The 14898-nt window shown below is 49.7% G+C and overlaps 1 protein-coding gene across 3 annotated transcripts in view; it reads left to right on the top strand.

The window, feature by feature from the left end:
• Window positions 1-14401, top strand: part of Zbtb16 (zinc finger and BTB domain containing 16) — a 212504-nt gene extending 198103 nt beyond the window's left edge. For all 3 annotated transcript variants that reach the window (XM_059267813.1, XM_059267814.1, XM_059267815.1), the window contains 3 exons: window positions 6180-6350; window positions 11193-11360; window positions 14078-14401. In XM_059267813.1, coding sequence (XP_059123796.1) covers window positions 6180-6350; window positions 11193-11360; window positions 14078-14307 — 569 coding nt within the window. In that variant the 3' untranslated portion in view covers window positions 14308-14401. The remainder of the gene's footprint in view (window positions 1-6179; window positions 6351-11192; window positions 11361-14077) is intronic.
• Window positions 14402-14898: the final 497 nt, after the last annotated feature.

The raw sequence follows: 14898 nt of genomic DNA, 5'->3' as shown, positions 1-14898 counted from the left end.
GGAGGGCAGGAACTCAAACCAGGCAGGAACCTGGAGGTAGAAGCTGATGCAGAGCCCATAGAGGGGTGCTGCTTACTGGCTTGCCCCCATGGCTTGTTCAGCCCGCTTTCTTACAGCACCCAGGACCACCAGCCCAGGGGTGGCACCACCCACAGTAGGTTGCCTTTGCCCTCCACATCAATCACTAATTAAGAAAATGCTCTACAGTCTTGCCTACAGTCAGAGGCATTTTCCCATTGAGTTTCCCTCTTCTCTAATGACTCTAACTTGTATCAAGTTGACACAAAACTATCCCGCCCAGGAAGCCAGTGAGTTTGGCACCTGTGTATTGCCTGGCGTTAGTGATTGCCATGGAGATAGGATAGGATTGTGTGGGAGGCTCTTGGTAGTGGCCTTGCTTAAAGACTTAGTTATTGAGATCTCACCAGCCCAAGCTGTCTATCTCTGTACCGTGACCTACTAACCACCCACCCCCCGCTGCATGCACATACTTTTGTCTTCATCCCAAAGGCCCTCTGTACTGTCATCACAACGTACATTTATCCAGGGCCTACTTGCATTAGCCCTGTGCTGTGTGTTGGGGGAGTTAAAGATGGCTCTTCTGGTTCCTGCTTTGGCAGCTTAGTCTCGTAGGCAGAACTGAAAGTCAAAAGTAAATGCAATAAAGGGTTTTATGTGTTGTACCGATGAGTGCTCAGAGGAAGACCGTATCCTTGGCACCAAGTCTTAAATAGTACAAGTCATCCAAGATGCCGTTTCTAGGGTCAGCTTCTTAGAAGAGGCAACCCAGAGTCAATAAAGCAACATATGCTTGTTATTGTGCAGGGCTTCCATGAGTCACCATCCAGGTTGTTCACTGCACAAGGTGTCCAGCTGACGAAGAGGTGGAGATTAAAATCTAGCTCTCTCTTCCTAGCCAACAATGAAATCTGTTGTCTACCCAGAGGAAGGAGACAGGCTTTTCTAGTTTAGTGAAAGGCACCATTTGGGCTGGCATTAGCTCTACAACTAACCTCTTTGTAAAGATTTTTCAAGTGGGTATCTCATCTATTGTTCTTAGCAACCACAGCAGTGTGGAAAGGATGGACACACACCAGTCCAGGGAAGTGAAATGGCTTGCGTGGGATCACCAGGCACCAGAAATGGCAGAACCAGAATTCTTGCTCCTTTTTCCTCTCTCCATCTCATGGCCCAGGATTTCTGAAGACCACCTTCAGACAGCCAGAGTCCACCTCCTTCCTGACGGGACTTCCTCTGGTCCTGATCATTGCTTCAGTGGAGGATGGAACTCTGGCACTGCAGAGAGCAGAGTATGCTAACGCAGCGGGTCCCTTGCCCTGCCACACATCTCACCGCAGCTAATGAATTGCTAATACAATTTTCTAGATAATTTTATTTCCATAGTCCCACATTTTAATGTGTTTCCAAAAGCTAGCATTTATTTGCTTAATCTCCCGGCGTAATAGACACGGCCCTGACTCATCATACATGCAAACAATCGGCTAGGCAGAAACGACGACAGCAAATTGTTTAATAACTCCCATCTAGTCTTTAGATTTTTAACTTGCACGCACCAGTAATTTCTCTTGTGTCTCATTCACTCCTCAGCCCTTCCCTGATTTTCGTTTTCTTTCAAGTCCTTTTCTCTGACCGTGAATGTTGGTTTTCAAGCAGAAGAGCGGGGAAAGCAGACACAGAGCCTCAAAACCCTGGTCTCATCCCATGCCCTGAGTCTTGGTCGGTGGATAAGTGGCCAAGGAGGGATCTTACGCTTGTGTGAGGTCCCAGCAAGGAGTGAGAGACAGCTGGGGTCATAATACTATTTCTTTTTAACTGATAATCATGGAACCTTAAACCTGTCAGCGATGTGCAGAGCTGGCCACTTGGGATTTCATGGGTACCACTTCTCCTGACTAGACCACAGTGCCTATCAGTCTGCTGTCTTCCTGTCTACAAAACCTCTGGTCTCATCTGGTCCCCACCTTCTTCCTGTTGTAGCACAGAAGCCATCAATTCTCTCCCTGCTTCCAGCCATGTGGGACCATCCACACCTTGGCCACCAACAGAGACACTGTCCACTAGGCTGTTGGACACTTACACCTGTCTTCAGTCGGCTTGAGTTTCTGTACCATGTGACCATAGACTGGATGATTCATATCTAGAAATTAATTTCTCACAGTCCTGAAGGCTGGGCAGTCTGAGATATGGATTCCAGTAGGGCTGGGTTCCCAAGAGGCCCCTCTTCCCAGTTATAGACCACAGACTTCTGACTGTGTCCTGTGTTCTGACTGTGAAAAGGCATCCTTTTTATATGGGCACTAATCTTGTTGAGGAGGACTTCGATCTTGTAATCAAAGACTTTGTAAAGCCCCCACCTGCTAAAACCATCACTTGGAGGATAATGATTTTAAAATACCCATTTTTGGACTGGGTGAGGGGCGCACAAACATCTATCCTCCAGTCCTTCTACGGCCCTGTTTTGCCTGTTGGATGGCATCTGGGCTGTCTCTCCTGGCACATGTGATCCTCTGTGATCTGACCTCCCTGGTTTTCATGGCTTCTCTCCATCCTCTGTGCCACCTGCTCTGAAATGGGTCTGCAGTGTCTCCTTAGCCAGGGACGGTGCCCCATTTCCTACCTGGGCTTCTCAGGTACATCCCGTTTCTCAGAGCGGAACTTAGTCTCCTCTGAGGCTCTTGCAGGGTCACCCTTGTCTTACCCATGCTCTGGGTGGTATTTATTGGCCAGTGCCCCCCACCCCCAGACTTGGTGTCCAAAATTCTCTGCTCCATCTCAGCCGCTTTGTGGTCACTTGGTAATGGAGTGAGACAGATAAACGGACACAAAGCGAGTTTGGGCCATTCTGTAAGCTGGAGGTGACCCACCAGAGCAGCTTCCGAGCATCTTAGAAACAGCAAGTGTTCAGAATGCCACAGGAGACTCAGTCTACTTTGCTAGGTGGCACCTTTCGGGGTATCCTCTGGGGTGCCATTCATTCACCCTCTTATTCCATACTGGGGCTCTCAGAAGAGTAAGAAGTCTTGGCTGGCAAAAGGCCGGAGTGTTCAGGAAGCCTGCTCCTTCAGGCTGATTTAAAGCAGCTGTTTGAACACCTGGCCTAATTGGGGCTTTCTGTGGGGTAGAGTTCAGGGTAAAGAGAGTGCAGGTGCTGGGAGCCCTCGGCTTGAAGAAGCTGGGACTGCTGTGCTGTGTAATAGAACGTGTCCTGGGTGGACTCTGCTTTTTCTTACCGGGCTTGACAGGGTACTGAAGGACTCAACGTCAGTGCTCCCAGCAGCTTCTACCCAGACAATTTCCTTCAGCATGTCTTCCTCCATCAGATGGGGTTGAGGACTTGAGATCTCTCCCAGAGATCTTACTGGCTCCTTCCTCTTGGGCATGGGTTTGGGAAGCTTCAGACAGCTCTGCCTGTGACCAGCCTCTGTCTGTGCTTCTGGACCATTGCTGACGTGATCCCTGCATGCTTTGGTGCTTGCTCCTTATTGCCTTGACTGCATCTCTTCTGGGGGAAGTCCAGGCAGACAAGTGTTTCCAGCCCAGAGGTAAAAATGAGGTTCAGAGGCTAGGGAGGTGGATCAGTGGGTAAAGTGGTTGCTGTGTAAGCATGAGGGCCTGCATCTGGATGCCCAGCTCCCACATAACAGCTGGGCATGGCTGTGTGTGTCTATAATCTCAACACGAGTAGTGGGGACAGGCCAATCCCATGGCTCACTGGCCAGCTAGCCTAGCCAAAACTGTTCAATGAAAGATCCTGTCTTAATGAAATAAGATAAAGAGCCATAGAGGCTGTTCAGTGAAAGATCTGTCTTGATAAAATAGATGGAGAGTCATCCTGATGTCAACCTCTGGCCTTCAAACACCCCCCCCAACACACACATACACAAGGTCCCCTTTTTTCTACAGAGGTACACCAAACACACACATACTAAAAAACAAAAATTAAGTAGGTTCAATCAGTGATTTCTGGAATCAAACAGACCAAGACATTTCTAGATTTCTGGTTCTGCCTCCTTCTCGCTGTGTGACATTAGGCAAGTTATTTGATCTCTGTTTTTCTCTTTGTAAGAAGGTGGCTATGAATGCCTGCCCTGCAGGGGTGCAAGCACAGATAAATCACCCAACTAAAATGGCCTTTGTCAGCTCTCCTTCCATTCTGCTCCCAGAGCTTTGGAGGACATTTTCTTCTCCCATGCAGCCCTCCTAGTTATTGGTACCTAGACTTCAGTGTCTGCAGAGAAGGGACAGCGGGTAATTGTAGAAGAGAGTGGATGGTGGATGAATGGTGGTTCCTGCCTTTTATTCCAAACCGAGCCATGTATGGTCCTGAGGAGGCAAGAACCAGCCCTCCCATTTGCGGTCGACATTTCTAGTCAGGGAGGCAACAAGGCTCTTCATTGTCTATTCCCTTCTCTCTCACCTGCCCCTGGAAACTTGCTCATGTCACACTGAGCAGCCCACGACTTTCAGTAGCCCAAATGCTCTGACACTCCCTCCACTTTGGACTAGACTGACAGACCTGATCACCTTTGCTCTTTATGTCCCTCACACAAGGGACAGCATTTTGGGACTGAACACAGGCAATGCTGCCCAGGCACTGGCAGAGAGACAGGCAGATGGGCTTGTGTCAGGATCTAATGTTCTTGGGGAGATGAAATCCAAAATGGCAGATGAGGAGCTATGCCCTGAGACTCAGCTGGAAGGCTGTGGTCCGGTGTGGCATCAGGAAGGGGTCGATGAACAGAAAATAGCAATCTGCCTTTGTGGGGTTCCGTGGGGCACCTGGATTACTAGACCAAGTGGCAGAGACAGAACTGAATGCTATCTCATGTGACTCACTAGTTTGAAATCCTTTGACAACTTCCCATTGGTCTTATGATGAAACCTAGAGCTTGTAGCATGGCTGATCAGGACCCCACGTGATCTGCTGGCTCCAGGCTCCTCTTTAGCCCCCTTCTTGCCTTCTCCCTGCTTCCACAGTTAGGACTGGTCATCCTACTCAACTGGGTTTTGCCATCCCTGAGTGCTCACAGACTTTGTTCCATCCTCTTGAGTGTTCTCTTGATGCACTGTGTACTGGGTGGTATTGAGATCCGTACAGTTAGTGAGATGCTTTTCCATCATTACATCCCCTGCTCAGCCAGTTCACACAGTGGGGTGAAAGGATGTGTGTGAGTCAAGTAGGCAGGGCTAGTTGCCCAGTCCTAGCCTGTTCCTGCTACTACTCTACCTTTAGAGGATAAGTCACAGACTCCTTTCCATCCCCTTGAATGTTCTCTTGATGCACTGTGTGCTGGGTGGTATTAAGATTAGAACAGTTACTAGGATGCTTTTCCATCGTTACATCCCCAGAACCTCAAAGAGAGGTCCTTCTAGCAAGTATAACTATTTGTGGAATGAAGTGACTTTCAAGATTCCCGACTTCCTAAATGGGAAAGTGGTTATAAGAATGTGTTCACCAGGCGGTGGTGGCACACACCTTTAATCACAGCGCTCAGGAGGCAGTGGCAGGACGATCTGAGTTTGAAGCCAGCCTGGTCTACAGAGTGAGTTGCAGAATAGCCAGAGCTATACAAAGAAACTTTGTCTTTGAAAACAGAAGTGGTCTACAGCTAACCTCAGGAAATGAATGAATGAATCCTTCTGCTGCTCCCAACTATGAATTCCATGGAGACTGGAATAAGTTCATCTCCTATGCCTCCCTCTCCTCTTACGAAGTTTGTGGTTCTAAGAGAGTTATGAACAACAACGGCCAGCCCTTATGATCCAGGTTATTGTTGGTTCTCACAGGTTCTACCCCATCTTCCCATCGCTGCCTCAGATCCTGTAAAGCCCCTGTGATTACAGGCCCCCAGTCACCCACCTTCTTCTGCATTGGACTCAAGACACTTGCAGAAATGCGTTGGACCGTCCATGTGGTTTTGTGTCTTTCTCCCTAATGTTTAGGTCTCTTGGAGGCTGGACACCTGTTGACGTTTTTCCTCCAGAGCGACAACATTCAGGGTACTCAGTCAGCCTTGCGTGGCCTGGGCTGCCCCTGGGTTGGACCTTGAATTTGGGGGTTAGGATTTCTAGGCCCAATGCTGCCCCCTACCCCAGCTTCAGGGGTGAAGATCTGGGTCTCTGCCTTGCTGAGGCTCTCCCACTGCTGTCTCCCACAGGCACGGACATGGCTGTTTTCTGTCTGCTGTGTGGGAAGCGCTTCCAGGCTCAGAGTGCGCTCCAGCAGCACATGGAGGTCCATGCAGGCGTGCGCAGCTACATCTGCAGCGAGTGCAACCGCACCTTTCCCAGCCACACAGCACTCAAACGCCACCTTCGCTCACATACAGGTAGGCTGGTCCCAGGGGGTGGCTGGGGACATTTCTGGACCTTGTATCTGGGCTTAACGTCCAAAAATACATGGTATGTGGGGGCGGGGAGGGGCGTGTTCCAGGTTAAGGTATTTTCAGCCTTTCTCTTCTTGAAGTTGGACACAGAAGGGCTCCTGTAGAGCATTTAAATGTTGACATTTCTCCCAGTCCACCACCACCCCCGCACCTGTAGACAGTCTGTTCCCAGTCTTTCCACATACAGCACAGAAAATAGTCATTTAAAAAAGAAAAAAACAAAACAAAAACAAAAACATCATACTCTTGGGTTCTACTCTCAGAAACTTTGATTCATTGGTCCAGGGTGGGCTTTAGATCTCAACACCACTAATAAGTATTCCCAAGAGATTCTGATGCAGGAGATACCAAAGTGCATTTTGAGACTAACTGGCCTAACTCTATTACAATCCCACCACTTCCCCAGTCCACCTAAGAATAGCAATGAAGTCAGCTCAGGGCTCCAGAGGGCACATTGAAGAACTCATCCTGCCTTCATAACAGAGACAGGAGGCCTCCACTTTTGGGCTTAATGTTGTCTAGGGAAGACAATGAGAGTATTTGAACACCAAGCCATGAGATAGCCCTGCTCCTCCAGTTCACACGATGGGGTGAAAGATGGGGTATGTGTGAGTCAGGGAGGCAGGGCTACTTGCCCAGTCCTAGCGTATCCCTGCCACTACCCTCTAGCTTTAGGGGATAGGACACCCAGTGTCAGAGGGCCTTGAAGGAGCCCTTGGTCTTTTCCTAGCAGAGGAATAGATGACTTAATTCCTTTCTTTGCCCTAAAGCAAAATGAGATCATCTCTTACTGTCCCTGGGTGAAAGAATGCCAGTTTCTGAATTGTATGTCTCTGTGTGTGTATGTTTCTGATCTTTGTGGGGGAGGGGGGCTGGGATTAAGTCTCTATGTAAGAATGTGGCAGAGTACATACACAGGCCTGCTAGAGAGACCATAAATGCCCAGCATGCTTCACAGAGTGTTGGAAGAATTTCTCATTCTTCAGAGCCTTTTCCTAGCTCAGGGATGGAGGATGTGACTGGTCCTTACATGGGTGACAGGCTCGTTTTACTCTCAGGGACTGAGCTGGACTGTCCTACCATTTGCAGGCATTCTCACTGAGGACCCTGCCTTGGCTCTAGATTCTGGAGAGCATCCTAGTCGGAGGAGCACAATGCCATATCATTACCAAATGTGAATGGCTCACCAGATGCTTAGGACTGCCTAAGGCTGCTCGGTAGAAAGGAGACAGTCTTAGCGGCTAAGGTCCAGCAAAAGGAAGCAAAGAGGAAGGGGGTGTATGCTCAACTACTTCCTCTACTGTGTCCGCACAAAGATCTCCCTGTAAGATGTCTACACCATCCCATCAATGTCTCCCTCAACGGGTCCCTAAATTCTGTTTTAGGGAAGATGCCTAGCCTCCTTTAGCCACTTCCAGGTATGCCACTGGGTCAAGTCACTTGACTTCACGTGACACGATGATGCAGGCGCTCCCGAGTCCACCCAGGATGCAACTTAACTTTGCCCATGCCGCCTTCTCCGATTCAGTTAGCCCACCTCAGCCCTGCTCTACCCTGTGGCAGCTGGGCTTCAGATCCCGAGTGAGGACAGAGTTTGGGAGAAACCCTTGCTTATTCTAGAAACACAGACATGTGTGCCCCCTTGTGCACACACATTCAAGCACCCATTGATTTTCACACCAGCCCGGCACAGGCTCTGCACACACCCCCCCCCCCCCCCCGACACAATGCCTCATTAATATTCTGTTGTTCTTGGTCCATTTGCTGCTGGGGCCGGTGGTTAGCATCAGCAGCTGTGTTTGGTACGTTAGTCCAGCCGTGCTCTTGGCATTGATGGATCCTTGATTCACATGGCTCATCATATAATAAACTCTCAGCTGCGCAGAGGGGAGGGGCCGAGAGGAAGGGATCCGAGGAGTCCAGGGGCTGGAGCTGGGGTGGGGAGGATGACACGGGGCTTGGCCAGAGCTAAGAAAGCCACTAGGTAATGACAAACTGGGGAGGAAGGAGGGTCACAGGTGCCTCGGGCAGGCCAGAGGGGCTCTAATTAGTCTCGTTTGTCCTGCACTTAATGTCAAGCTCATTAACGCGTCTACAGAGTTAATCAACATACCACAAATTGGATTTTGACTTCTGTCTCCAGTTTTATGTACATTATGACCAGCCCGACGTGATTAGCTCTTGGGGTGAGGGTTGTAGGTCCGGTGGCCACTGAGCTGTAAAACCTGGGTGGGGTGAGGGTGGGTATGTGTCTTGGTGACTTGTCATTTTTTTTTTTCTTTCATTCTCTGAATGCTTTTTGTTCTTTCCCTGGGCAGACTTGAGAGAGTTCCTATTTAAACTCATTTAACATGTGATCCACTTTGTAATTAAATTCATAAAAATCTGATCAAACAAACCCCTCTGCTGTTTGTTAAACTCTTAGGGCCCCCCTCTGGAAGCAAGAGGCACACACAGGCAGCCAGCCCTCCTTCACTGCCGCCCCCTCTTCCTGGGGTGGGGGGGCGCTGGGTGACTGCCGATGTACGTTTTAATTACCGGCTTCAGCTGAAGTCTCATGTGGCCCTTGCTTTATTTATTTATTTATATCTTAATGAGGATACTGAATCTTTGATTAAAGTCGTAATCGTTGCCGATTCAGGAAGGAGGGGGAGCTGGATGTCAGGCCAGACAGGGCCACGTGTGCAGACAGAGAGAGAGGAGTGGGGAGGGAGTCTCATACATAGACCGCCCCCCCCACACACACTCTGGTAGACCTACAGCCAATTAGAACCTCTTGGCTTTGCTGGGACTGGGAACAGGTCCTTGATTTAGGTCTAGTAGTGAGAGACAACGGTTGGTTTTTTCCAGTCCAGAACTCCAGGACTCAGTCCATTCCAGATCACTGGCCAGCCAGGCCCCTGGGTCAGGACCGTGCCCCTTAGATGGTAAGGACTGGGTAGAGTGATGGTTCTCTGTGCTTCTTGATGGAGCCCACCCACCCGCTATGCCCTCCGTGGTTTTTGTACATCTTTCACCCTATAAGGGAGTTGGCCAGTGAACAGACCCCAACAACCACTCCTCCTCACAGAGTCTCAGAAACTGTTCTGAGATATCAGAGGAGGTGAGAATTTATGTGGGTGCAGGGCCTGCCTTCAGGAAGAAGGATGTTTGGCTATCGGCCCACAGAGGGGAGAAGGCAGAGAGAGTAAAATATCATTTTAAAGAGGAAGTGAACGCACAGGCATGCGAGTCTATAAGGAGAAGGACAATTTATGCCCAGGCACGAGCACAGTTTGACATGGGGATAATGAAAAAACGTAGGTCATTGTGGATGACTTAAGCCTTCAGCAGCTGAAGAGAATGTATGAAATGCAGAGGACATTATACGGTTGGCAGCCTCGCACATCTGCAGAGGAACAAGTGAAATACAGTGGGCCATTCTTTACCATAAACTGTGCTTGTTGGAGATGCAGCCCAGAGAAATTGTAATTACAGTGACATGACGAATCAGCGATATTTAAATATTCATGAACAAAGTCTGGGGTGATCAATCTATCTTTATTGTCTGTGCTTTCACTCCTGTAATAAATAAGTAGCTCAAGTCCTCACCTTTCATCCCCAAGCTTGACACCTCAGTTACGACAACGCAAGGTGGTTAACCCCACTCCCTACCCCCTCAGTCCACAGGGATTGAAGGTTGGAGTGTCCCAGGGAGAGAATGGTAAGCTAATGGACATGATTCTAGACTGAGGAAGGGCTGTTCTTCCCAGCCCAATACCCAGATTTCTCCAAGAGTCGGTTCTGAGTCATTCCTGGGCAAGCACTGAGGACATAAGGGTGGGAAAGGCTTCTTGGTGGCCCTGTTAGTCAGTACAATACAATGTGTCATTGAGCCATGTGGTAAGTGACCAGTGTCCAGACCCTGGGACCAGACCAGAGCCAAAGTCCCAACCTAGCTACTTCGAGCTAGGTGACCTTGGGGACAGTGGTTAAGTATCTCTAAGCAACTCTTCCCTCGCCCCCATCTGTGAGATAAGCCTGTCTTTCATCAGATAGTTTCCATGGCCATGTGACATGATCTCAGTGAAGTCCTCAGCATAGCGGTAAGAATACAGCAAATAGAGACCATTTAAATGGGAAAGAATTCTTTTAAAAATCGTGTTTCTGTGAATAATAAAAGACCAAACGTGTTCAGTATTCTTCTCTTTGGGGACAGAGAAGGAAATGTAGCTTCGTCTGCCTGGGAACTAAAGTAAAGCATCCAAACGGAGGTGAGGGAGGAGCTGGGCTTTGAAGGGTGGCTGGGGTTCATCAGGGAAAGAAGTGGGAATGAAGCAGAGGGAAGAAGAGTTAACTGGTGGAGTAGGAGAAAGAGCAGATGACATTTGGGCAGCAAAGAGAAGTTCTCTAAGTTGGAGGGATATTCCTGAGGGTGGGGAAGCCAGGCTGGAGTGGCCCTTGGCCCTGAACCAGAGGGAAGGGAGGAGAGGCAGTATAAGACAAGGTCTCAAAAGCCCAGCTCTGTTCCACCCTCACAGGACCTTGCTTTCCGAGGGTTGCTGCTCTATGATGAGCCAAGCAGGCTTTCTTTTCCTGGGACTGGCTGTTACCCTGTGAATGGCTCTGGGGTCACAGTAAAATCTGAATGTGAACACAGGATCCGCTGTTCATGCTGTGGGGACCAGACAAGTCACCTTTGAAGGTGGTGAACATTGTCCATCTCGGGACATCGGATGTACCCTGCTGTCCTTGAAACAGAGACAGGAGGACGCCAGGGTCTGATGCAGCCCGTTGTCCTTACAGGTGACCACCCCTATGAGTGTGAGTTCTGTGGCAGCTGCTTCCGGGATGAGAGCACACTCAAGAGCCACAAGCGCATCCACACCGGCGAGAAGCCCTATGAGTGCAATGGCTGCGGCAAGAAATTCAGCCTCAAGCACCAGTTGGAAACGCACTACAGGGTTCACACAGGTACCGAGGGCCGGGGATGGGCCCCAGGCTAGCTCTGGGACCTGGGTGGTGACTGGGAGCTAGTGGTGCTCCAGAGAAGAAGCCCAAGTAAACATGGGTCAAGGTTCAAACAGAGTGAAAAGGGATAATAAGGAGACTGGAGAGATGACTTGATGGTTTAAGGGTGCTTCCTGTTCTTCCAGAGGACCAGAGTTTGGTTCCCAGCACCCTCTTCTGGCCTCAGAGGGCACCACATTGATGCGCGCGCGCGCACACACACACACACACACACACAAATACTTAAAAAAAGAGAGAGAGAGAGAATATCGTGGTCTGAGTACCATGACCCTCCTCTCAAGGCCAAGGCAAGCATTGCTAATCAGGTGTGACAGATAATAGTTATCAACTGTAGCACATGTCTCATGGGCCCAGTCAGTCCCCTGAAGCAATCACACTGAAAAATCGTCCAGGAGTGCCAGGCAATATGATGCTTGTTCCAGATCCTAAATTAAGGTTAAGTTGGCCAGATTAGCAAAAAGTGACGTTTGAGTGGTTTCGTTTTGCTCCATTCATGATTGGAGGCAGAATCAGAGGGCATGAAGTTATGATAAGGGTCAGGAAACTGTGACATTGGTTCTGGTCTGTTCTGAAAAGGAAGGAGCCAGTGTATTTAATAGGAGAATGTTCCCTCATGTCAGAGTGCTTCCACATTCCTTTCTACATAGAAGAAATGTGAGTCTCTGTTTTCACTGGGGTCTCAGGACAGACAGACAGACAGCGTCTAGAGTTGGAAGCGGTACAGCCCTAGAGCTGGCCTCTACTTAACTGGAAAACCTATTTCTTCCCCATTACAAGTTCAATGACATCACCTTGGTTGCTTAAAATGGGCCCCAGTGGGAGTATTGACCGCATAGCAATAGAGCTATGTGTCTTTGGAGAGCTGGCTGTTAAATACCCACCCCCTGCAGTCTGCCAGCTGCGGGGAGGTAGCGTTTCCTGTGAGGCTGAGCACAGGAAGATGTCCTTTCTGATCAGTGGGGACAGCACCCAGTCCAGAGAGGGGAATGGTGACCTCAGCTGGCTTAAGGGAGGGAATAGCCTGGGAAGGGGTGGACAACCAGCCTCCTGGGAATAGAAGGCAGAGCTGTTCTCAGAACTGTCTTCTCGCCTGAGCGCTGTTTTTCTTGCCTCTGGCTTAAAGCCACAGGACGGGATGGTGTGTTCATTGTTGACAATATGAATAACCCAGGGGATATCCCAGAGTCCCGGGGTTTCCTCAGTCCCTTGTTGTGGGATGTGACCTAGTGGGCAGATCATTAAATGCATTGGCAGTGACTATTGTAAATAGCTGGTCGATAGTTAGATCACTTTGGCTGTTCATTACTTCATTATTTGCCGGGGCCTCGGCACGGAGGAGTATCGATAGCGAGATGGCTGACCAGTTAATTACTGTATTGAAACAAGGTTCCCTTACATCTCTGCTCAGCTCCAGGGGACTCTAGTGGAAGAGAGATCTGGATAGCAGACTAGGGAGTCATTGTACACTTCTAGGTTCTCTGTACTGCCCCTCCCCACCAGCCCTAGGATGGGAGCTTAAGTCCAGGGGAAGTCCTTAGAGCGTTAGTGGGTAGGTAGATGGCCCCAGATGTGATGTGTTTGAAGGAGTAGGCTCTTTGGATTTCCCACACCCCTCCTTACTATCGGTAGCTCTAAAAGGACTCCACCCATTCTCCTGTTTCCTGTGGATGAGCTTGGCTATGAAGAAGCATCCTGGCCTGGCAGTGGTGGCGCACACCTTTAATTCCAGCACTCAGGAGGCAGAGCCAGGTGGATCTCTGTGAGTAGACGAGGCCAGCCTGGTCTACGGAGCGAGATCCAGGACAGGCACCAAAACTACACGGAGAAACCTTGTCTCAAAAAAACAAAAACAAAAACAAAAGGCTGTGGTGGTATTGTGTTTCCCAAAATATTGTGCACTCTAATAAACTTATCTGGGGTCAGAGAACAGAACAACCACTAGATACAGAGGCTAGAAAATGGTGGCACACATGCCTTTAATCCTAGCATTCCAGCGGCAGAAATCCCTCTGGATCTCTGTGTGTTCAAGGCCACATTGGAAACAGCCAGGCATGGTGACACACGCCTTTAATCCCAGAGAGTGATGGCAGAAAGCAGAAAGGTATATAAGGCATGAAAACCAGGAACTAAAGGTTTTAGCTGGTTAAGGTTTCAGGCTTTGGAGCAGCAGTTCAGCTGAGATTCATTCTGGATAAGGACTCAGAGGCTTCCAGTCTGAGGAAACAGGATCAGCTGAGGAACTGGCGAGGTGAGGTGGCTGTGGCCTGTTCTGTCTCTCTGATCTTCCAGCGTTCACCCCAATACCTGGCCTCAGGTTTGATTTTATTAATAAGAACTTTTAAGATTCGTGCTACAAAAGGCAGCCTGAAGGACTTCAGAGACTTGCTACCTCCTTTCACACTACACATTCCCTTAATTAGAAGGGCAGCTCCCTGCCATAAGATAGCTCCATGGACAGTTACTAGCTACTAGTTACTAGCCACATTAGCTTACTTACAACAATAGCCACGAAATGAGAAAGAAGTGAGTACCCCAGTAGCCATACCAATAGCCCTGTGTGCTCAGTGGCTGCCGCATTGGATGGTCCAGCCGTTGCCTAAGGATGACAAATGGCCCTTCTGGTCCTCACATCCCCCTGTCCTTTCTCATCTCCTCCACAGGTGAGAAGCCCTTCGAGTGCAAGCTCTGCCACCAACGCTCGCGAGACTACTCGGCCATGATCAAGCACCTGAGAACGCACAATGGCGCCTCACCCTACCAGTGCACCATCTGCACGGAGTACTGCCCCAGCCTCTCCTCCATGCAGAAGCACATGAAGGGCCACAAGCCGGAGGAGATCCCACCCGACTGGAGGATAGAGAAGACGTACCTCTACCTGTGTTATGTGTGAAGGGGGGACCCCCGCATACACATGGTAGAACAGCGGCGGGAGCCTGCAAAGATGAGCTAGAGCGAGATAAAGTGTGCAGAGAAAAGAAAAGGGAAATAGAAAAGAAAGAGAGAGAGAGAGAGAGAGAGAGAGAGAGAGAGAGAGAGAGAGAGAGAGGAAACTTGGTAGTTACTTGGCCTTGGATTCCTTCTGGAGTTCCGGGTGATCGGGCTGGCACACCGATGCCCTTTCCCTGGGGTCTCTGCCCTCCTTGGTTCTCTTGGGTGGGTGGGGTGGTTTTGCTCATTCACACAGTGGCATATTTTTCTCCTCCCCACAACTTAGACCTTCCTCTTGTGTCCAGAAACGGAAACCAGGAATCAAGTGTGAGGTCCTCTGGTCAGAGCCACTGCCTCCGCCCTTTTTCATCCATTCTCCTCCTCTGAAGAGGGTAGGAGGGGAGCAGAGGGGGCAGCTGGAGGCAGTGAGGGGTGGTGTCTCTGGCTGATGCTCAGAGTGGCAGCTCTGGCATAACTGGGGGCAGACTGGGAGGGAAAGGCTTTCTGCTCTGCCCAGCCATACCTGGTGCCATCATGGTCTCCGAGAGCCTTC

Source organism: Peromyscus eremicus, chromosome 7, assembly GCF_949786415.1.
Source record: "Peromyscus eremicus chromosome 7, PerEre_H2_v1, whole genome shotgun sequence".
Taxonomy (NCBI): Eukaryota; Metazoa; Chordata; class Mammalia; order Rodentia; family Cricetidae; genus Peromyscus; species Peromyscus eremicus.
Note: the sequence above shows the minus strand (reverse complement) of the source record. Positions and strands in the feature narration are given on the sequence as shown.